Source organism: Chelmon rostratus, chromosome 5, assembly GCF_017976325.1.
Source record: "Chelmon rostratus isolate fCheRos1 chromosome 5, fCheRos1.pri, whole genome shotgun sequence".
Lineage (NCBI taxonomy): Eukaryota > Metazoa > Chordata > Actinopteri > Chaetodontiformes > Chaetodontidae > Chelmon > Chelmon rostratus.
In genome coordinates this window covers 22,420,457-22,444,681 of record NC_055662.1, presented here as the reverse complement: position 1 = coordinate 22,444,681, position 24,225 = coordinate 22,420,457, and the positions used below count along the sequence as shown (strand labels likewise).

The window sequence follows — 24,225 nt, the reverse complement described above, 5'->3', positions numbered from 1 at the left end:
CTGACATTCACCGATCGGAAAAGCAGAGAGTGAGTGAGACAGAGAGAGAGAGAGAGAGAGAGATAGAAAAAAACCCTGATCCGATGTAACCGGCGAGGGAAAGCGATCTAAACCACCGTCTCCTGCCTCGGCTCTCTAGTCTCCTGTGCTGACGGCTGAAAGCGCGGTCTTGTCGCTGACATTTTCCCGCTGGATTTGGGCTTGTAGTCGGATGCGGGCTTGTTTTGACTGCAGTAATAGTCCTACTCCCCCCTCCTCCCCGACCAGTCGAGTAGCGGATTTGCGAGGGATCTCTGCGCTGTGCAGCTCCCCGAGTGACCAGCGATCCTGCAAGGCATCGGAGACGCACTCTGCACCGCCGCGGCTCTCCACCACACGACCCAATCCGCAAGAGCCCCCAAAGACCTTATTTCTGTGAGGAATTGGACAGAAGCGACAAGTTTCCTTTTGGATTTTTTGGCCCCCTGTGCGGCTACCTTGCTTCTGTCATCAGATCGGCTGCAAATCCTATTTTCGCTTTTTTTTTCTTTCCAAAGCACCGTTGACGCCATTTTCCTCGGGGTTTTCTGTCAAAAAATATATACATATATTCTGGCACCGTTTGACAGCTCCACGGGAGGCTGTCATCCCATCCGTCGCTTGTGTAAAATGTGTCTAAATGGATTGTAAATGATCTTGATAAAATATTTACACGTTAGAGCCGAGTGTGTGACAACATTAGACATGGGTAAGTAGCCCCGGTTGACTGGCCACATTCCACACCTGAATACACCTCTGCTGTAAATGTGTTAATGTTGTTGTTCATGTTATTAACTGCTGTGTGTGGCTGCTTTTCATGCTTGCTCTTTGAATGCCACGTTAATAGATGTAGTGTGTGATATTACGTCTGTGCCGTTTTTTTATTCTTTAATTGATCCGAAATGGGTGAAATTGCTTGTGGTCACATGCCAACAAATTCAACTAAACACACGGACGCGTGCACATACTCACAGCACCATGCGCACATTCTCGCACGTACACGCAGACCACCCCAAACAATGCTGTACCACTCTGTCTCCATCCATTATTACTGTGTAATACCTTGGTAATTAGGTGGCAGTAAGATAAAACAGCTAATTAGGTCAACGGGATGAAGTGTCCACTACACAGTGATCAAGGAGCAGCTCAGCCTCTGCTGTTCACGCTCTTGGTTCTAATGTTTTTCTGCTGGGGTGGACCTCCTGCATCTTCATTGACATTGATAGTCCATCACATAGCATCACAGTCTGTGACATGCAGCAGATCAGATGGTTTTACTGCTCTAGTCTGTCATGGGTTATGTCACATTGAGCTGTATGGAAGAGTTTTGGTTGGATGTGTTTTCTCTTCATGTTCTGGTCCAGTTACAGAAGCTGCAGAGGGACAAATGTCACCTGAAATGATGCCAAGTGGTGTGGAAGTCGCATGTTGAAGCACACAGCATGCGAGGAGTGTGTTTCATTTGTCGCCTTGCCTTCATTCTGGTTTATTTTTCATCTGCGGCGCAAAGTCCACACATGCCGCTGTAGCATCAGTACAGAGACGCCAGTATACATACAAATGTGGCTTCCACTTTACATGTTGTGGACTGGGCGTAAGCCAGCATTGCTCCACTCTGGTTGCATTTATCAATAGCTGATCAGTTTCACGTGGGCATCAGGAGCAGCGTGGCCGAAAGTGATGCCCGTGCTTTGGCCGTGTGGAGGAAGGTGAGGGCTGAATGGCAGCACGCCACTGTTATCAGCAGCCCCCAGAAACCTCAGTCACAAGCGCAGCTCCAGAAGATAAACAGACAAGCCTGAATGCGTCAGGGAAAGTGTGGAAAAATGGTCAGGTCTCAGGATATATGGGAATGAAGGCGTGGAAATGAGCACTGGTTAAAAAAGGACAAGGGCATGAGAAGAGAGGCAATTGTAAGAGAAGTGCGTGACTAGGTGGAAAGAAATGGGGTTGAGGGATGGATAATAGAGGTGATTCAGACTCGGATGGAACCATCGATCTTGTCTTGTTAACAGGTTTTTGGGGAGTTGAAACTCTGGCAGCGTTTTTGTAGCGTAAAAGTATGAAGCAGGCTATTAAAACCTCTATTAGGTAATGAGATGCCCGTGCCACCTTTAAATTAAAGCATGAGATATCGATTAGGTGTATCCCCTTCTGAGCTGGATATCTCGGGTCGAAACAGGATCACAGAGAGGGGGAGGAGGGAATGTGAACGGGATCCAAGGACAAATCTAACTGTTGGCAGGCTCTCTTAACAGAATATCAGCACTGGAGCACCTTTTGGCAGAGCACACAGAAAGAGTGAGGGAGGGAGGGAGAGGTAGGAGGTGGAGGGTAAAGGAAAGAGGTAGCACAGAGAAGAGGGGAGAGAACAGAGGTTGGGGGGGAGTGAGATGAGGGGAAGGAGGAAGACAGTTGGGGAGAAGGGGAGGTGTTTTTGCTGACAGCCATTTTGTGGCTTCTGCTGCAGTTAAAATGGTTTAACATTCATCTGCTTCTGCGGGGTAGTTAGGTGAGGATGGTTTTAGTGCTACCTGGCATATGGCTCATCCAGAGGAGTGTGTGCGTGTGGGACTGCACAGAACGGCTGCAAGGCCATCATTTTCTATTATAGCTGTCCCACACATGGTACTTTATGGCTGTCCTTCTAGCTGCCCCGTAGCTGAACACATGCTTGTGCCAGTCGTGCTGAACCCGGGGAGAGAAAGGGTTTTATTCTGTATTTCACATCCAAATAGAAGTTCATAATGTTCACCTAAAAACAGAATAAGCTCTTTGACGGGGTAAAAAGATGGCTTCCTTCACCTTGCTCTGCTATGAGGCAGAGGACTAATAGACTTCCAGTCTGAAAACTCATGCCCCTGCCCACCGGATTTGGAGGTACTAGAAGGCTGGGACCATGCCTTTTGATTTGTCTCCAACCAAAGATTGGATCATTGTGGAAACATTGGTTTACGTGATTGCCCCTTCACTAGAGGGCTGGAATAAAAGAGAAAAAGAGATAAATGAAAAATGAAAATGGCAGACAGACAATGTTCATCATCCCTGTGAGATACTCATCTACAGCCAGGGATGGCCTAGCCTCTACTACATCAAAGAAAAGGAGGAAAAAAGACTCTTCACCTTGTGCAATCACACGGGCGTTTGGTGTGCTTGTGGATGTGTGAAGTGTGTGTGTGCGCATCTGTCTGCATGTGTGTACGAGCTATTTGTGAGTCCACCTCAGGCACAGGGCTGCTGGGTATGCAGCCTTAAAAGGTTGTGTTTCTGCTGCCATCTCTCTCTCCCTCTCTCTGTGTTTCTCACTCACATTCAGACTCTGTCTACCTCTGTTTTGTCTGTGTGTCCGTATCACTCACCATCTCTGCTCTGTCCATCTGTATTCCATTATCGATGCTTTATCATAATTGTTTTCAAAGGACAAGGCAAAATAAATGTAGGAGGAGTGTCTCATTCGCGGCCTTTCACATCCAGCACAGGGAACGACCTTATGCTATTTGAGAGGGAAGCTGGTTAGCGCTGGTAGTTTTGAGAACATAATAAAGCTATTTATGCAGTGAGTCTGGCCTTTCACAATCACCCTGCTGTCTGAGGCTAGTCGAGGTGTGTGTGTGTGTGTGTGTGTGTGTGTCAGTGTGCTTGTGTGTGTAAGAGAGAGTGGAGAGAGGAGACAGTGAGGCTCAGGCTAGGCGAGGGAGGCCCGAGGAGGGGTCAGTCTTACATAAACTCTCGGCCCGTCTGCCAGTAACAGAGAACTAACACAGCTTAGGGCACCGGGCAGGGAGGAAGGAGAAATAGTCATGACCCAGCTAAGTAGTTTACACAGTAATGTCCCAGAATGAAGATCTGCTAAGGTATGACGCCATTTTGTTGTCATAGTGGGTTATAGTTGTGAGGGGGCACAGAGTCTTTAGCGCACCACCCAGAGTGGTTTCTTTTTGATGTGTGTGTGTGTGTGTATATGTGTGTGTGAGTGTGTGATGTTGTGGTTGGCAGCTGTCTCTTTTTCCTGTCATTGTCCTCAGTCACATGACAGACAGGGTGGCTTTCACACATGCCATGAGGGCGAGTCACCAAGCTGACATTAGGGACTGGGAGGTTCCTGGAGGACCAAACATGGTCATGTGGGTCCTCTATGATCAGGTTGGGACTGAACCTGGACTCTACTATCATGTAGTTATGCCTGTAAAACGTTCAATACTGCATAGTTATTGAGGGACCACAATGGTGGTTTTGCATGTTTAGCCCATTAAATGCAAATTGCCTATACTGTACAATGGTGCTGACCATTTTCCAAAGCATATCTTACGTTTTTGCACTCATTTTCTAACTTCCAGGCAGCAAGTGGTTTCCATTGATTTTAGTGGGGTATGAAAATCATCTTGCAGAGACTGTCCTGAGATAGGTAATCTATCCAACTGAACATTAAGTGTCCTTTATTTCTGCGTCAGTGTTACTGATTGATGTAACCGTTATGGTCATGTGGTTATGCAGAGAGCAGGGTCTGTTTTGAAGACTCTTTTTAGTGGAAGAGTTAAGGAGAGTCTGACATCTGAGATTTTCGACTGCCAAAAAGCATTGCACACAAAGTCTCTCCTGTCTCGAAATGAAAGTCAAAAGACAAACAACAATGCAGAGAGAATAATGGGAATTTGGTTGTGTCTTGCATTAAATAAGCTGCTGTTACGCAGCTAACCTTAATATCTCGCCTTTTCTTCCTGAGGGCAACAGTAATTTTGAGGACAGTCCCTCCTCATAAAAGTATTACCATGTGAAAATAATGTGACTGTGACTTAAAACGAAAGCAGACTAAAGACTCCAGCAAGTTTTCCAAGTCCCTTTTCATACTGCACTTAATGAATGAAAATCAATGACTTCCAGGAAGGTAGGAAATCAATCTGAAAATGTATTTATGTGCTTTGGAAACCCAGTTGGCAATACAACGTTGCCTGTGTAGAGTATAAGCGATTTGGAGTTCATAAGCTTAAACATGCAAAACCACTGTTATGGTCCTGTAAGTCCTTTTCATACTTAACCACCATGGAGCTACCAGAACCTACATCAATAACCGTTATGAGTCAGCTTTGAAAGACTGTGGTTTCAGACTGGCAAACTTCACGGGTAAAGACAGGGTTCGCAGAAACAGGCCTTTTCAATTTTGTTTAATCCTGCAAATGCAGAAGAAAAATGCCTAACCATTGACTTTGACCTCAGGGCCGGACACTGTTTGTGTTCAGTCTTACACTGACGAGGTTGTTGAAATACTGTGGATTATGATTATTCAATCGCACTGTAAGTATGGGAGGCATGGTGGTACAATGGTTAGTACTGTCACCTCACAGCCAGAGCGTTAAATCATACTAGGGGTTTCACCAGGTGCTTTGGTTTCCACCCACAGTCCAAAGACATGCAGGTTAGGTTAATTGGCAACTCTAAATTACCTGTAGGAGTGGTTGTAGAATGGTTGTCTGCCTCTATGTGTCAGGCGACCTGTCCAGAGTGTACCCAGCCCCCCTCCACTTAACAGGATAAGCGGGTGTAGCTGTAAGCATGTGCTGTGAGGCATTGTGACGGGGATCAGCTGTTAGTACAGTAGCGTGGGCTGGTACAGGATTGCATACAGAGAAAACACACATATATGCACGCACAGATAAATGCCGACAGTAAGCATGAAAGAGAGTGTATTAAGGTAGGAGGTGGGTAATTCTATATTACCAACTTAAGTTTGGGTAATAACATCATACACAAGTTTATATTTTGCAAACCTTTTGTGCTCTCAATTCTTTGTAAGTCTGCAGAAGCAGGAGACTTTTACCTGAGTCATGTCTGCAGGTAGTGGTCTGGTCTGAGTTCACATCAGTATAAATGGTGTCAGTCTAAGCTCAGTGTGTGAGACAGCATTCCCCACTTCCAGCTCAGTCATGCCTCATGTCATATTGACTGATGGGATTCCCTGGAGCTATAGTGAGAAGTGTAGTCCAGTGTTTGTTTTGGTTGCTTTCTGTTTATACGCCTGTGTGTAAGTGAGCCTGTGTGAGTGCATATGTGTGTATGTGTATTGATGTGAGTATGTAATATATATCTTTGCCTGCATGTGCGATGATCCAAAAAGGAAAACCTGAATCCTCTGAGGAATGGCTACCACAAGTTTTTCTCTAGAGAGCCGAAATAGCAGGAGGGGTGAAGATGTGTACTTGGTGACAACAGCACTGTCATTTGCATATGTACTTATGTGCATAAGTGTGTGGAGTTATTTGTGCATATGTGTATTAATGCCACTGCATGCGTGTGTAAAACAGTTCAGACGCTGGTTTTTCCAGACCAGCTCGTAAACCACATCTGGGGAAAGAATTTAGATTCCTTCCCTCCGTCTTTCTCTGCTGCCTTCCCTTCTCCCCATGTGTGATTCCCTCCCTCCTTCTCTGCTCTGGCGAAAAGAAAAAAAAAACAGAAGTCAGCTTCTTTCATTTTTTTTTTTTTGTCTTGTGTCCTCAGGCTAACTTCAGCCTGGTTTTAGAGCAGAGAAGAGGAATGTCTTATTTTGCACTGATCACTCTAGTGTCTGCACGGCTCTGCTTCAGATCTGTCGTGGGGATAGAATGAGGGATGAAGGGAGGGAGAGAAGATTAGCAAAGAGTGCATAAAGAAGAGAGTAGGGAGAGAGGAAGGCAAGAGGTAGTGGGTGTCAAAAATGACTTTGTTTATGTGAGGTACAAAATGCAAATGAGAGCGTGGTAGCATGCCTCCACAGCTCTGTGATGAGCTTGTGTGGTTGTCTTCATATGTAATAGGCAGTTAAGGATGTTGATGACAGCACACAGGCCTGTGCTGGGAGGTAACACTGGAATGGAAGCTATGGGGATGACAGGACTCTGTTTTAGTCACGTGTCTTTTCCTAATCATATAATTCACCTGCTCTCTCCGCAGACTGTCCCTGGCGCTGTGTTCCTGTGGGACAACTAACCCAACCCCAGTAGCTGATTGACAACAACCAACCAGCCCGACAGACTACTGTTCTCTATCTTCTTATTGGCTGGCTGCCACAGCTTCCCCCATCCTGACTGGCTCTGGCGGGAGCGTGGATGGAGCCAAGGGATCTGGTTGGCTCGGCCCGACCCAAAGAGGCGGAGTTACAGGGAGGCAGGGTGGGGCCAAATGAAGAGGACCAGCAAGGAGCAGGGGGCATCAGTTTGGCGCGCAGTGATGATGTGATTAACGGTGCCATCAGCGAAGGGGAGGGCCTAGAGGAGCAGGGGGAGGGGCTTCTGGAGGAGCAGGAGTTCTCCATCAAGGAAGCGAGTTTCCAGGAAGGAAGTCTAAAGCTTAAGATCCAGACCACCAAGCGCACCAAGAAGCCCCCCAAGAATCTTGAGAACTACATTTGTCCACCGGAGATCAGGATGACCATCAGACCTCCAGTTGGAGAGGGCAAAGGGGGGCGGCAGGGACGAACTGGAGGCGGGGCAGGAGCAGGGCGGGGCCAGAAAGACGAGGAACGAGGACCCCCCAGAAAAAGGGTAAGACACCATCCCTGGAAATGCTGCCATTTATGTGTGCCTTTAGTAGCTGTGCAGTGTGTCATGTCCAGTCTATATTTCAGATTTCCCTGAGAAAACTCCTGTGAGCTTCTTTCCATCCCCACATCTCTGCAGTGACCACTCCCTCTCTCTCACACTCCACCTCTTTCTGTACCTCTCTCTCTCTCTCTCTCTCTCTCTCTCTCTCTCAGTAGCTTGTTTCCCTGCTTGGTTACACAGGGTCAAAGTTTGCTGCGTAATTGAAACCAGTCATGGCTAGCTGAGATCAGACAGTGACACACGCACACGCACACAACACACAAACCCACATAGGAGCTGAGAATAGGGCTGACATAAGCAAGTGACAGCTGGTGTCTGCTCTCTCCATTTGTGGTCATATACACAGAGACCTTTCCTGTCTCCTCTCCTCTCCTCTCCTCCTCTCTCCTCTCCTCTCCTTTAATGAAATCAGCTCTTGTGGGTCACGCCCCTTTACCCCCCTCCTCCATCACACCCTTTACACACTGCACTGGTGTTTGGTGTGTGTGACACTGTGTACGTACAGGTCCTTTGGGGAATCTAGTGTTTGCTGTGTGTGTTGACCTACACAGTGGTGTGTGTGTCCAAACCTGACAGCCATCTCGATGTCATGGAGCTCGACAGGCCCAGCAGGAGCGAAGGCGTCATGTTGTCAACATGATGCCAGACCGTGTTTTGTTCTGTTGTGCTTCAGTCTAGTGGTTTTAACTCAAATTCAAGAGGCTCAAGAGGTAATTGAGCTGCATGAATGTTATTCTTGCCAATAACCCAGTCTTGCATGGTCAAATATATCTCCACTCTGTGTCTGTGTTGGGTCACTGTGTCGTGCAACCCCCCAAAAAATTATGGCAGGCTGTTCAAATTTCTAAAGCCAATCAACGTTACCAAGGATCTGCTTGGAATATCGTGTTGGAAACTTGTGCATGGCTAACCAGTACTACAAAATCACCCCTTGTCTCATTTTCTCAGAGGTGAGGTTTCTAAAGTCAGGTAATGAAAGGAAATACAGTAGTCTGCCAATTAGAGGCTGCATGCAGCTCATCCTCTTAGTTAGGCTAACTGTACTCTCTGGAAGCTTTATATAGATATATTGTACATGCTTTGCCTTACTGTTTCCCAGCTTTTCAGTTGGAACCAAAAAATTAGATTGAAAGATAAATCTTAAGGGGTCACAAGGTTATTAGTAAGAGAGAAAAGCAGAAAAACACATTTTTGCCACACAAAGTTGACTTTTTTCAGACCTGCCTCTCATTTTGTTTTTTTGTAATGAATTACTGGACTTTAGTTTCCAGGAGTCTAAAAATTATTTCAAAAAAGCTGACATGACCAGACTAATCACAGACCTAATCCATCACCTTGTGTTAAAAGTTAGAGTAGTGATTCAAATAGGAAATGTCACTGAAACTGGAAAGAAGACACGTGGGTGTTGCTTTTTTCGTTTGCAGATTTTGACGTCAACCACAGCCACAATTTCAGCTAGCTGCCTCCAGGATGAGTATTCTCACCACAGAGAACTATAAGTATGTCTGTCTGCTGTCACCTTTCTGTAAATAAAGTATAAAAAGGCATGTTTACCTCTAAAAATGTTCAGTGCTTACATCCATGAGTAAGCTGAGTGAGCTGAACCCTGCACTGATGTTAGGACAGCCATTCCTAATCCAGCGCCATCGGTCCCCATTTGGAAGCCCACTGCTACAGTATGATTGACAGAGGTTGTCATAGTGACAGGGGTAGCAAGCTGGTCTCTATTGAGATTTTAGGTTTGGGAAGGGGAGGGGCGTGGAGGATGTGTTGGTGTTGATTCAGATCAGTTTCAAACCTTCATCCCCTACGTCTGTCCCTCAATCACACACCCCCCCATCCCCCTTCCGTCTACCCCCTGCTCCCCCGTACACCCTTTCCCTCCATCCACCCATCACCTGCCACCCCAAGGGTGTAATACAGGCAAGCTCACTGGAGAAGAACGGGTTAAAGAGAGAGGCTGGGCTGCTTTCTGTCTCTCCTTCTTATGTGTGTGTGTGTGTGTGTCTGTGTGTGTGTGTTGGGGTTAAATACTCTCTTTGTGGTGTGTGTGAGGCTGTGTGTCAGGAGGGGAGGGAAGGCGAGAGGGGGAGCAGATGGGCAGCCTCTCTGCTCTCTGCTGTATTGTGTCCACATCTACTCTTTCTCTCTTTATCTTTTATCTGTCCCTCTTTCTCTGCTTTTCCCCTCAGTCTTTTCTTCCCTCGTGTCTTCCTCTTTTCACCCGCTCTTTTTCACCACTCTTTTCTTCCTCTTCCTCCCTCTTTCACCCTCTGTTGTCTTGTAGCAGATGGCAGCGTGGGGCAGCAGCAGCAGCAGCAGCAGCAACAGAGCAGAAGCCAGAGAGTGAGCAGGAGATGGGGAGAGGAGAAGGGGGTTGTGGAAAGAGGAGGAGGAGAAAGGAGGTGGGGGTCAGGCATATGGAGAGCCTGGTTAAGGGGCCCCCTCAGAGGGAGTGTGTATGTGCGTGTGGTAGTGTGATGAATAGAGGAGGGGGGGAGGCAGGATACAATAGATGCCCATTAAGACAGAGATTTGACTCTAATAGACAGAGAAGGGGAGAGACAGACAGACAGATAAGTAGGCAAACATGCAGAATGGCGCAAAGAAAGACATGGAAATGGCGTTTCTTAGCCTTTCTTTCTTTTGTAGCAGCACAAGAATCTGCTGTCAAAACTTCTCCTCTCCAACTTATAATAAGATTAAACTCTCAGTTATTAATGTGGGGAAACGGGCATGTTCCAGCATCAAGTAGCACACAGCTAGGAAAAACTGGAATAAACATTAAAAAGATGCAAATAGGGCATTATGTAAGTGTTTGCAACTGCCTATTTGAACAGCAGAGGCAAGGCAGAATGAGTGCTAGTGTAAGAGAAGGGTGGATTTAAACATTACCCCCTCTTTTCTATACAGTGCACTACATTATTATATTTAAAATGTATGTAGCGCATAGTGCCCCCACATATTCCCACAATGAAAAGAAAACATTAGTGTTTCTAGCAATGCAATGTGTCGCATTTCATAGATGCAAAAATTACATTCATGGGACTCCACAGCTGTCAGTGATGACACAAGACAAAGATTCATGTGTCCAAAATCTCAATTCACTGCTCACGATAAAGTCAACTACTGAGTGCCTATTATGTAGGGAGACGTGAACGAGGGAGCGATTTCGGCCAACCTGTACTGAAGAGAGGAGAAAATGATGTAATTTCCCCCTCTTAAAGGGAATCTCAGCCTCCTATCATCTTCATAGCAGGCATCTATAACCAGGGGGGTCAATGAGCAGGCGGCTTGTGTCAGGGGACAGACCCACACACACACATAAACGGGATATGATGGGCTCCCCTTCTCTGTCTCCAGCTGACATCACACACATGCTGAACGTCCCCTCACACACAGCTCTTTGTCTGGGCACGCTGTGTGTGTTTGGAAGATGAATGTGTGTGTTCTAACGGATTGGGTCCTGGGTCAACCACTGCATCACTCCTCCAGACACACATGCCCACACGCGCACACACACACACACAGACATACAGTGATCGGTCCAATGCCTACACATGGGGGAGCATACGCAAGCTTTAATGCATCCACTCTCTCTCTGTCTCTCACACACACATACACACAGACAAACACACGCTCACAAATCATGTTGAGCAGTGATTGCAGTTAGAGAGAGTGTTTTCCTGGTTATCTGTCCAGTCCTCTGGACGTGCCAAATGTGGCTCTTAATCCATTTCACTATCTGTGGAGAGAGATAAGCCAGAGCTTTTCCAGGAGTCCAGGCCAGGCTGTGTGTTGTTGTTGTTGTGTGTGTGTATATGTGTGTGTGTTTGTGTGTGTGTGTGTGTGTGTGTATTAGTGTGAACATGTGTGTTTATTAGTGTGTCTATGCGAAACCCTGATGCTAGACACACACTTATCTTGTCTTGACAGCCCCTCTGCTTGGTGGTCCCCCTGGCTGTGTGTGTGCGTGTGTGTGTGTATTGCTGCTTGGTGGTCTCCCAGTAGTGTTCGGGATTATTATGTGTTAGTCAAGTGCATTCACAAGGAAATTAATGCTGCCACAGTTGCCACGCCAAGTGTGTGCGCATGCTATGCGTGCACATGCGTGTGTGTGAAATGGTTAGCCTTTTGATGTGAGCTTTTTTATCCCTGGCTGAGATGGCGGTTGGTGACCTGAGGGACTTGATGAGCTCATAAAATAGGAGGGTGTGTGTGTGTGTGTGTGTGTGTGTGTGTGTCAGCTTGTATGTGAAGCATTACCCACAGACAACAATCCTTGACTGATTTATGAATGTGTATGGACATGAAATGATCACCTCTAATATGGCCTGACCGAAATGTCATATTAGACTTTTTGGGTGCCTGTCATTGTGGTGAGCATAACCAGACTTTTATTTTGGTGTGTGTATGTGTATGTGTGTGTGTGTGTCTGTGTGTGTGTGTGCGTGTGCGCGTCCTCATTGTGCAGTCTTTGAGAGTAAGAGCTGGGAATGCTTTAAGGGGCGTTTCCCTGTGGTCGATGGGGGATGGGACAAGTGTATGTGTGTGTGTGTGTGTGTGTGTGTGTGTGTGTGTCTGTGCATGTGTGCTTGCATGCTGGGGAGGGGTGAGTGATTTAGCACCGCTGAAACACCAGCTGTCCATCTGTGTCTGACCCCCATACACACCCTGTACACACTTGAAACACACACCAACACCCACACTGACACACACACACACACCTCGCATCTAACCTCTGATCTGCTCTCGAGTATCTCTCAAACCTGAAGAAAGTCCAGACAAGACGCAATCTGTTCATCTGTCTTTCTCCCACCAAACACACACTCACTCACAAAAACATACACACACTTTACATTACACTAAACAAGATAACTCCCTAATAAGCTCTGCGGTAGTGCTGGTGCTGCAGCGTATCCACATTGAATGACTCTGCAAGGTCACTTCTAGTGAGCATACGTACATGCACGCACACACACACACCCAGACACACTCAGTCACACAAAGGAACACTGGAGGCTGGCAGAAGAAGAGATGAACTTTGACCCTTGCCGGACATTGAAAAGTCGAGGTGATAGCTGGACTCCACTGTTTTGTGGGCCTCTCTGTCTGTGTGTGTGTGTGTGTGTGTCTGTGTGTGTGTGCTGAATTGTTTGTTTGTGCGAGTGGGTCAGGGTTGAGACAACTGGAGTCTGGCCTTTGCTTTCTTACCCTCAGGGCTGGATTTGGTGTGTGTGGGTGTGCGTGTGTGTGTGTTTGTGCTGACCATTTGGTTGGAACTGTAGCTAATTTCTCAATCAGACACACACATACCATCTTCTCAATCTGTCCCAGAGGTCAAGCCCTATTCATTCGCTATTGTGTCCAGTCCCAGTGGGTTGCTGTTCCTCTTCAGGCAGATGCAGGCAGACTATAATAGCTGGTCTAGCTCAAGTTACATTTTAATGAAGACCTGAGGCAGCTACTTGCACTTAGAGAAATGCCAGTGGCTCAGTCAGGGGGCAGTTACCAATGAACATGAAGGTATGTTACACTGGCTATAAATATTATGCCAAAAAGTCAAGTTTACGCTTTTAAGAATCACAATAATAAGAAGAAATTATACAAAACAGACTTTGTGCAGCAAAAAGAACACCAAGTCACCCCTCAGCTATAAAGAAAACAACAAAAAGGAAAACCTAAATCGAAGTGGTCATGGTTTTGATATGACAACATCAATATAAATGTAGATTCTATAAAAAACATACAGGCCTGAATATGGTTTTTGGACTGTGGTTGACTATGACTCACATAACTGTGGGATTATCTGGAGGACAGCCATGTTTGATGTCCTCTGCGGTCACGGATGATGTTGAGTCACAGCATCATGTGTTCCTGGTGGCCGCTTTGTTAGTGTGGCTCCATCATGCCTCTGCCTCTGTGGTTAGTCAGTGTGTGTGTGTGTGTGTGCGAACGTATGTGTGTGTATGCGTATTCTGTGGTTTTGAGAGGAGGTCCAGCAGGGATAGAGGGTGATGTTCGGCACAGGGAGGGGAGAATGGGGGATGATGGGACTCAAAGGAAAGGAGAAGCAGGCGCAGAGTATTGACTTTCACTGTGTCTCACTTGAAGCGTAAGTGTGTTTGTCAGTGAAATCTGATGGCCCCATCAGCTGTCTGGGACGCGCCTGTCAGAAGGGGTGTGTGTGTGTGTGTGTTTGTGTGTGTACGTGCATGTGAGTATGTGCATGTGTGTGTGTGTGTGTCTGAAAGAGATGACAGTGAAGAGGTGGTGTCCAACACTCTTACAAAAATCTTTTATTTTCATGCTTTGTTTCACCAGCTTCATTGGCATGACTCATGTTCACAACAGTATTTTTTAAATCATTTTAATATTTTTAATTAGTTGGAAATCATCCTTTATCCAGACACAATAGCCACTATGTGGTATAAAACAGCATACAAGTCATTAAAAAGCCTCTAAGCCAGGTCTTTTCAGTCATTGTGTGTTTGTGTGTGTCATTCTGCCCAGTTCTCTGCTGCTTTTCATGTCTTTGTACCAGGCTTTGTAAAATAATCCGTCTGTAGTTCTGCTGTTTATTTATGCTCGTTGTCTCTTAAGTATGGATGCGGACATGAATAAATGATATAAATGTGTCTGTCTGTCCTTCTGTCTGTGTGTCTGTCCCTTGGGGCGGCTCAGACTAAACAAACAGCTGTGTTTATGAAGCAGGGAAGAGCCACAAGGGTCTTCTGTTTAGTGGTCCATTTCAGCACACACACACTCACATATGCTCACATGCACACACATACACACTCCCGAATGCCCTGCGCTCCTCATCTTCTACCTGCCCTGCTCTGTTGCGTTTTTGCCCCCTTGTGTTTTCTGCCCTGCTCTTAGTCTCTCCCTCTCTCTCTCTCTCCCTTGGCCCCCTCTGCTTAGTGTAATGCTCGCTCGCTCTCAGACCAAGAGGAATGCCACTCCGTGTGACCTCTCACCTACAACAAGGAGGGGTGCCGGTTTAGACAAGGGAGCGAGGGGGCAGCTGCAGTCATGTGCCCAGGCCTGGCAGGAAACACACACACATACACACACACACACACACACACATACACACAGAGCCAGGTTGTTAGCTAAAATACACACTCTCTACTTCTAGCATAGTTTTGTATGGTGCAGCTCTAGATGTTTTGCACTGCTTCTCCCACCTCTATGTGATTGGATGAGATAGTGTAGGATGCTATGCTTTGGTGTGTGTATGTGTGTGTGTGTGTGTGTGAACGCACGAGTGGAGTGCAGCCTCATACAAAGGCGTTATTGTTGGTGTGAGGGGGCCTGAGGGGAGGATGGCAGTCTGATTGGTTAAGACTATTGTGTCTCACTTTGCCCATTCTCCCTGTCACTGAGGATGTCATTACAGTGGCTCTCTAACTCTCGCTCTCTCTTGCGAGCTGGGGATCATCTGAGGACTTGAGACGTTCAAAGAAATATGTAGACTAAGCAATGAAAGTGTTACTTTACAAGATTTAAACTTGATATGTAGACTCTAGAGTTATTCTCCTAAACAGTAATTCAGCAACTGTTTGTAAGCATCACTTGCTGGAAACCAATTTGCTCTCCAGTAGTGCTGCAAATAATGGTTATTTTTATTATTATTGATCAATCTATTGATTAAATTGTTTAGTCTGTAAAATACTGAAAAATCACAATGCCTAAAGCCCAAGGTAACATCTTCATATTGTTTTGTATTTTGTCCAACAGACTGTCCAAAGATATTTAAGTTCAGTTGAGAAAAGATAAACAGATAGACAATAAATTACTGAAACTATTCCTAATAGAGATGGGGTTCAAGATGCTGACCATGGACTAACAACACAATTTGAGTAAAGCGTGGGACTTTTCTTGCACGTCATTTCCCTTCTCTGATTCCTCTGATTTCCCATTACCTTCACACTCTACACTGTCTGATATTGCAAAAAAATGCTTTTCTTTCTTAAATCACAAACACAAAAAACATAGTATTTGTAGTTTAATCGAGCATCATGGGATAATGGAGACACCATTACTTAAGCTTTTTTTCCCCAAATGTACACAGAAACATATGATGTAATAATTTCTTGTTGCTTACTACCTCTGTAACAAGACAACAGTGCATTAGAGTGCATTATTTTTTAGCAACTAATCAGTGAGTGAGGCTTCCCTGTTACACAGCACTGTTTGCAAGAGAGGAAGTGTTTAATCTCAGCACAGCTTCTGTCTTGAATTACCCATCATTCCACACAGGAAGTCATCCCTTAGGATTTAGGGCAGCTCATTGGCTGTTAATTGTTTCCTGTTGTACAGAAGTGGTATGATTGGGTCATATGGTGCACAGAGTATGGAGAACAACACGCTCCTTTGGTTTTGAACTGTGTGTTGTGCACGTGTATATATGAGTTGGTGTGTAATTTATTTGCTCCAATAAACGCATTGATTAAAATTCACGAAGCACTCCAAACTGTGTTAGATGTTCTTATACACACACACACACACACACATATATATATACACAAACATATATAGAGAATGTGTGTGTGTATGTGTGTGAGGCCATTCTCTATGCTTGTGTACATTTTCTTTGTGCTGAGCATGTGTGCTGACTGAAATGCATAGTGCTGTCACTGGAGGTTTGGCCACGTCCATGAAAGGAACAATTGGTACATAATCGCTGTAATAATCACTATGAAAAAACACTTCTAATGTGGTTCTATTCACAAACAGGACACACATATGCCTGCACACACACCATTAATGCTAATAGCAGGGATTAGATGTATACTTTGTGTAGCATGTAAATGTGTCTGTCATTACTGAGCGGGTGAAAACCTCCAATTGCACCATAATAACATGGTTCGGTTCAGCCAATCACAGGCTTTTGTTCAGATTGAGTCATCTACGTCTGAGCGTGTCTGAAGAGAATGTGACAAGGAGACTCTTGGGTGTTTCGCTGCTATCTTTAGAAGCACTCCAATCTGAAGGATTACTGCTGTGGACGTAGGAGGGAGCATTTTACTTGAGACCTACTGCTGTGAATTAAATCTGGCTTCTGCTGTACAGTTAGCTAAAGGACAACTGTGCTGTAGATCCAAGGCGTGATCATACCCAGCAGGGAGGATACATAACAGCATGTAAAAAGGAGTTTTTGGCCCAAATAATCAAGCCCTTTCTTGCTAAACTGTGGCTGTAGGCTGAACACATGGAACTGGGATTGCAGCATTAGTCAAAGAGTGGAAGTTTTGAATGGAGCCCAATTTCCAAACTTTCCCACCCAACTTTCCCAGAAGATGCATTGGCTGGCACAGACACCACCAGATCTGAGATAGTAAAGCATTGGCTAAGGCAGCACACGCTGAGTGAAAATAGACATAAAAACACACACATACACACTGTTTTAGGCAGTGGGCCTGATCCCAGTGATCCACAAACTGTCCCACCTTGACACCCCCTCCCCTTTCCTCCCCCTTCTCCTCCCTCTTTTCTCTCCCCTGCTGTGGGTCTCCTCAGGCGCATGAATGGAAGTCTTTATTCCCGGGAGAACTGGTGGGAAGAACGAGAGAACGAGAAACAGGGATGAGGGGTTGGCAGGGAGGGAGGGGGGAGGTCTGTGAGAGTGGCCACAAGATCAACACAGTGCCTCTTTTCTCCTCCATCGCTTTTCCCTCCTTTTCTCTGCACCCCCCCTCTACCCCGTTTTAAGTGCTGTGGACACAAAGCCATGTTAGTATTCATGGTGTTTGTTTGCAGAGGAGCCGTGTGTGTGTGTGTGTGTGTGTGTGTGTGTGTGTGTGTGTGTGTGCAGAGCTGTCAGAAACACAGATCACAGCGAAGCAGCGCTCTGAATGGAGCTGAAGAGAAGGGGGAGGGGGGGGTAGTTCCCACAGGGGGAGAATGGTCAGCTCCAGAAAAGAGAAAAGAAGAAGAAAAGGAGGGATGAGATGGGGAGGTGGGGGGCAGTGCACAAGGCCACAGGGGCAGTGGGAGACAGCATGGTGTCAAAGCCAAGGAGAGTGTGTGTGACAAGGAGAGAGAGAGGGAAAAAGAGAGGATCATATCAATCATAAGGTTTTCGGAGGGAACTAGTTGTTAACGGGTCTAGGCACCTCTCTTCTTGTTGTTCTGCTGGTCCTCTTCTATCCCTCCCTCTCTGCCGCTCTCATTCTTTCAGTAACCCCCTCCCTCCCTCCCCATTTCTCCCTCTCTCTGTCTCTATGTGCCTCTCTCTCTCTTTCTCTTTGTGTGTCTGCCTGGACAGCTGCCCAGTTCCATACACAGGGAAAAATGAAACACTCTAACCACCGGGCGTGCAGCCAAATAAAAGGCTGCGAAAAACTATTTGAAGGGCAGCGTGTTTGTGTGTGTCTGTGTTTGCGTGCATGGAGTTTGTGTATATGTTTGCTGGTGTATATGTGTGTATATGTGTGCTGGCTTGTGAGATTTGGGTGTGCCTGTTTAGGGTGTTCTTTCACAGTATAATGGTGCAGCCAGGGTGTTCTGTGTGTGTGTGTCTGTGTGTGTGTGTGCGAGGGAGAAGTTCCACTCAGTTTATTCAACAGTGGAAAACGAGAGGCTGCAGGAGAGGAAAGGACAGGAGGGGCTGTCACATACCTCGCCTCACGTCAAGCTGGAGGAGAAAGGAGTACAACTTCTTACTTGCAGATCTCCTTTTAAACTGCCTGCAGAGTGTGAATGTAATATTCAGACACACACTGATTTGTCGGTAAATATATGCTGACTCATTTGCAAAGTGCCTTTCAGTTGGGTGATTGCAGCACTTAGTCACATATTATCTATGACCTCCTCTGCTGCGCTCTGACCTTATCTGATGGTTACATCACCAGTGGAAAGGAATGTGCAGCTCCATATCTGTATGCATTCTGCTATTGGAGAGCCTTTTGTGTGACTGACTGAGACCAATCCATGTTGTTACAGTGCTCACCCAGAGGAAGACATCCTAGAAATGGTTGTTGACCTAGCCGTGGAGTACGACCCTTAACCCCTGAACAGAGCCCTGAGAGCCTCAAGAGTGGGAAAGTGCATCAGATGGGTTGAGGACTAAACATGCTTTGGGTCTGTTTTGTGTTGGCCTTTCTCCTTATCTAAATTTGATCAGAGGGGACTTGCAGAGGAAGGACAGTGTGGAAAAGGTTGGAGCCTCACAGCTCTTGTGCTTATGGGTTGCTCCACAGGGTCAAAGTCCATGTTAGTACTGATTTCGTGACCAGTGCCCCCTGCTGCAGGCCAGCAGTAGCACAAGGAGATGGCAGTCCCTATTCACAGAGCACATGACAAGAGCAGAGCAGTGTACGTACAACAGCGAAATACCAGAATCAATTTGCTAAGTACAGCAATGTTTTTCTGTGACCTTAGTGCAGCCGTGCAGAGACTTATGAGTATGTTTTATAGTACATGATAAGGACAACAGGACCACCAACGCAGTGATAACAGGGCAAAACATGCAGTATAGAAAAGTGCGCAGCACATATCAAATGCTGAGTATATATTTAAACCTGTCAAGTTGTATGAGTGACCATGGTTGACCCTGTCTGTGAAAAGCAAGGAGAATAAGGAGTTCTTTTTACACCGTGTTGACTACAACAACCATGGGAGTACCTCAATCTATTTATATTTGCTTGTGTGAATATCAGACAGTGAGTGTATTTTCCCTGGAAATGCTTCATGGAGTGTAAGAGGCGGAGAGGAGGGGAGAGGGTGGTAGAAGGGCGGAAACTAAGAACAAAAAGCTGAACTGGTGCCAATAACCCAACCACAACCAGAAAGGGGGGGTGAGCTCCCTATTTCTGTTTTTTTCTTTTTCTTGTCTTTTGCTCTCCTATATCTAGCAGGGAAGGTTCCATGCCTCCTTTTTATTATCTATCTGTGGTTGCTTTGTGGTTGGTGGGGAGGATACATTTTATATATGTGTGTGTGTATGTGTGCGTGTGCGTGCACGTGAATGTCTGTGTCACTCTAACCACCTCCATCTCTTTGTGTGTCTCTTATTCTGTGCCCTCCTTTAACCTGAAGCAGCAGGTATTCTAGGACAGGTTAAATGAGAAAGCATGTGTGTATCAGGTGTCTGTCATCTTATCCCTCTGTGGACTCACAGTGTCTCTTCTCCAGTGTCACCGTGCACTCACACACATTCACACTTATACACACACATACATCTCAGAGCTGAAAGGATACCATAGCAGTGTGTTCAGGAGATAAATGAGAGAGTGCATGTGCGTATAAGCACATGCATTTTCTGGCATTGTTGATCATTTACGCTGCTCAGTTTGCTTGTGTGTGTGCAGTGTGTGTTTTCATATGCTAAGGGTTGTGTTACTCAGCATTCATGTATGTGTTTGCGCTTGTGAGCATGTTCATCTGGCCGATAAACAGCTTCTGCAACCAGTGTGGAAGTACAAAATGACTGTAAGTGCCTGACTACTGATGGGAGAGCAGAAAGAGAAGAACAAGGCTGGACAGTGATAGTGAAAGTGGCTGATGAACTGAATCGGCAGGGTAGAAGACAGAAGAGATGAGCACTTGTTCTTGCAAATATATGCACTATGATAAGAACTAAGCACAATATATATTTCATTAGAGAGAATAGAGATAACAGATCTTTTGGCAAGATGTTGATGCATGTAGACTGAGATCTGTGTGTTTATACTTTAGCGTTTTGTGCTACTATGTTTGAAGACAGGACTTTATAAAGCCTTTGAAATGTGTACATCCACTCTATGTATGTGTGTGTGTGTGTGTGTGTGTGTGTGTGTGTATGCTTAGAGGCAGGCCTGTGGTTAGGTTACATCTCCCTGCAGCGCAGCAGAACAGTGTCTTGTTGCGTCATACTGAGTCTGTTAATAACAGGCTAAACCACAGAGGCCATCCGCTGCTCTATTTCTCATCTTCCAGCAGTACGCTGATTATGCAGCAGTGATACATAAAGCAGGGTTATGTAGACCAGTACAGTATATCAAGCTTTTGCATTCTCAGTTTTACACATGGACAAATGCAAACTGGGTGCTGAGTGAAGGTTGGCTTTAGATTTGTGGCCATTCACTTGAAAAATGTTGATAAATTGTGCCATAGTTTTGGAAGTATACTGTACTTCTTGTATAGGCAGTTTTGGGGTTGACAGTATGACAGTGTTAGTTACTTTGTCAACAATGCTGGAGAGTCAACAAAATTAGGATAATATTTAGTAAATAATTCTGAGTCTAGGGCAACCAGGGACAAGGCTGAGTTAGGCTACTGTGTTTAATACTGTGTGCAGTCAGACACCCCCAACTCCACCCCCCAGCTCTCACAGCATGCAACATCCTTGCCACAGGAATTTAATTGCTCTGTAAACAAGCCTTTTGTTTTGTGGCACACTGTTTGCTCATAAGATGTATTAAAAGCCTCAGTCCTGCCGTGAAAAGACAAGAATGTCATATCAGAGAACAACAAATCACTGATTTTATATGTGCTGACAAAGAGAAACTGTGTGCAGAAGTGGGTGCTGTGCTGCGTATGTATTATCTCTGTGAAGATTGGCTGATGTTATGGAGACAGGAAATAGAGTAGTCATAGTTTTATGAACACATTATCATTATCATATCATTTGTCTATTCCTGCAGCTATAAAAAGCTGTCTTGTGACTGCAGTTTGTATGTAGTAACCAGACTTTGTTTCTCTTTTCTGTCATCCCCAGACATATGAGCGCCAGTTCAGAATGCCTGAGCAGAGAGAGGGAGGCCTGCTGCAACTACTGGGAGATCACACTCCGCCCAAACACCAGCTTCGCAGCTCCCTCCTTCCTGCACACACACACTCACACACACAGCAAACACAGAACCTCACGCAACAGTTCCAACACACTCATGCACACCAACACCAAATCAATCCAGACTGGATCACATCTACGGCACCTTCTGCATCCCCAGCCAACCCTGCAGATTCTGAGCCAGCCAGAGAACTGGCAGGAGCCAGTAGAAGTGCTTTGCTCGATCCAGCCCAAGCTTTCTCACGAACAGCGGCTCGAAGCCCCTCACCTCAGAGGTCCCTGACTCCAGACCTGCAGCTGCCAGTGGTTACAGATGCCAGTATTCTCAACCTGACCTCTCTCAGCAGGTATGGCACATTTTCCTGCGTACTTATCATGAGCCAAACATGATCACTAGAACTAAAAGACTGTACACTGTATGCAGGTAATAGATGGAAGTCAATACAATGTTAGCATATTTTGTGTAGCAATGTTATATATTTTTATGACAGTGTTTATTTCATTTGCTACAATAATGGACATTTAAAGTGAGATCATGTGAAAACTTCAAAACACATTATAAAATATTACATTATGATAGAAACTAGGTTAGGTTAAATTGAGTAGAATTGAGTGCTCAACTGTCATAATAACATCATATCATGAGAGTCCCCTGGTGATACCCATCCCATCTATTGTGGCAAACAAAAATAGTAAATGTTTGTACTGGTACTGATTGAATAGATTGTATTCTCTTTCCTTCCATTTCACTATTTTTTTCTCTGAATACATCTCTCCAGGGGGAGGGGTTTGCAAGAGGTCAGTGAACAGCTCTTTGGGAACATCAAGAGGAAGTACGGCAGGAAGGACTCCCAGAGGATGCTCTGTAATCCCCACAGTGCTGATACACCTTGGGGAAGACAGCCAGAGAAAGGATCGGAGAGCCCAACTAATTCAGAGGAGAGGCAGAAGTACAGGCAAGAAGAGGCAGCTGAGCAGTTCATTGAAGAAAGAGAGGAAAGAAGAAAAGAGGAAAGAGAGCGAGCAATTGCTGGGAGGAGAGGAGATGAAGAAGACAGAGGGATGCCCATGCTGACAGAGGAAGGGAAAGGAAGAAAGAGGCGGAGGAGGCCTTCTTTTGACGAGTCATTTTCTGTAGATGAGCAATCACAGCAACGGCAGGACTCTGACACCACAGAGAAGCACCAGCCTGGGCCCCCAGAACCCAAAGTAGCACATAAGATGGACACTCACAAAAATGATTCTCGACTCTCAAGTCAGGCTGATGTCAGTAGAGAGAGGACAGAAAAAGCAGAGAGAGCAGACAAAGGCGATAAAAGAGAAAAAGGAGAGAGGGTAGACAGGGCAGAAAGAGGAGAGACTGTTACAGGCGTGTCTGACCCAGAGTCAGCTCTGAGTGCAAATAGAATGAAAAAGAACCCTGTGGGTCGTCCTAGGATCAGCACAGACATTCTTAAACACAGAGAGCCTCTTTACAATCATGTCAACAAACCCAATCTTAATATAAACCCAAGACTTCCTAGTCCAAACCCCAGCCCCAGCCCCAGGGGAAGCATCAGTCCTAGCCCCAGCCCTAAACCAAGGGCTAACATTAGCCCCAGTCCTAGTCCTAGACCTAGGGTGGCCCTGAGTCCTAGCCCCAGCCACAGCACCAGCTCCACAGCCAGTTCCAGACCAACCAAGGCCAAGGACAGATGGTCCTACCTGAAAGCTAAAAGCCATGCCAGCCTCACGTCAGCCCAGAGAGATAACCGGGGTAGCCCCTCGACCCTAGCTGACCCACCCTCAGCCTTCCCCATCACCCCCTCTAGCCCCCTCTACACCAACACTGACAGCCTGACTGTCCACACACCCATTAAGAGGAAACGAGGACGCCCCAAGAAACAACCACTCCTAACAGTGGAGACCATCCATGAGGGCACTTCCACCTCACCTCCAAGCCCACTGGCACAGGAAACCGCTGCAGGGCTGAACCGTAGGAGGAAGACACACACACTAAACACATTAGTGCAAATGGCCTCCACGACCACCAGCGCCAATTCTAACTGTCTGAAACTGAAGCGTGGCAGGGGCCATTCCAGGCCAGTGAGTAAGATGAAGCTTGGCAAAATGCAGAACATCCTGAATGAGATCCTCTCAGGTTCCAGTCAGAACGGCACTCTGGCTCTGAAGTCATCTTCTGCCCCTGTTACCTCAGCTATGAGTGCCATGGCGTCCACCATTGAGGCTCGGCTGGGGAAGCAGATAAATGTCAGCAAGAGAGGAACCATCTACATTGGCAAAAAGAGAGGGCGTAAACCCAGAGCAGAAACCCAAGGGTCCAACCCTCCTAAAGCCACTAGAGACAAGCCCCCACTGTCTGTCTCCGTATCCAGTCTCTATGAGAGCCCTGCAGTGCCTTCCACAACTTCATCTCCCAGCTCCATTGTTCCATCCATAAGAGCCAGCCACTCTGATGCCACTATGCCCAGTTTGCAGCCTATCTCAGCCCTGCCCTGCAAGCCACCTGGCAGGGGCTTCCTCTCTGGCGGATGGAAACTATCTCCTCCACGCCTTCTGGCTAATTCACCTTCCCACCTTTCAGAGGGAGCATCGGTGAAAGAGGTAACTCTGTCCCCCATCAGCGAGTCCCACAGTGAGGAGACTATTCCAAGTGACAGCGGGATCGGGACGGACAACAACAGCACCTCAGATCAAACTGAGAAGGGCCCCGCCTCTCGACGCAGGTGCTGTCCATTGTTACTTTACTTCTTTACCTCTCTTGAACATTGACTTATTGCACTACATTATATAGCTATATTCATAAAGGTGGTGTTCTAATTTGATTTTGTATTTTGTGTTGTGTTCATACAG

The 24,225-nt window shown here is 46.1% G+C and overlaps 1 protein-coding gene across 1 annotated transcript in view; it reads left to right on the top strand.

Annotated features, from left to right (window-relative positions):
* The window catches only part of setbp1 (SET binding protein 1), a 34,377-nt gene continuing 10,152 nt past the window's right edge, over nucleotides 1–24,225 (top strand). The window contains exons 1-4 of the mRNA XM_041937246.1: nucleotides 1–727; nucleotides 6,946–7,535; nucleotides 21,301–21,719; nucleotides 22,152–24,098. Coding sequence (XP_041793180.1) covers nucleotides 7,101–7,535; nucleotides 21,301–21,719; nucleotides 22,152–24,098 — 2,801 coding nt within the window. The 5' untranslated portion in view covers nucleotides 1–727; nucleotides 6,946–7,100. The remainder of the gene's footprint in view (nucleotides 728–6,945; nucleotides 7,536–21,300; nucleotides 21,720–22,151; nucleotides 24,099–24,225) is intronic.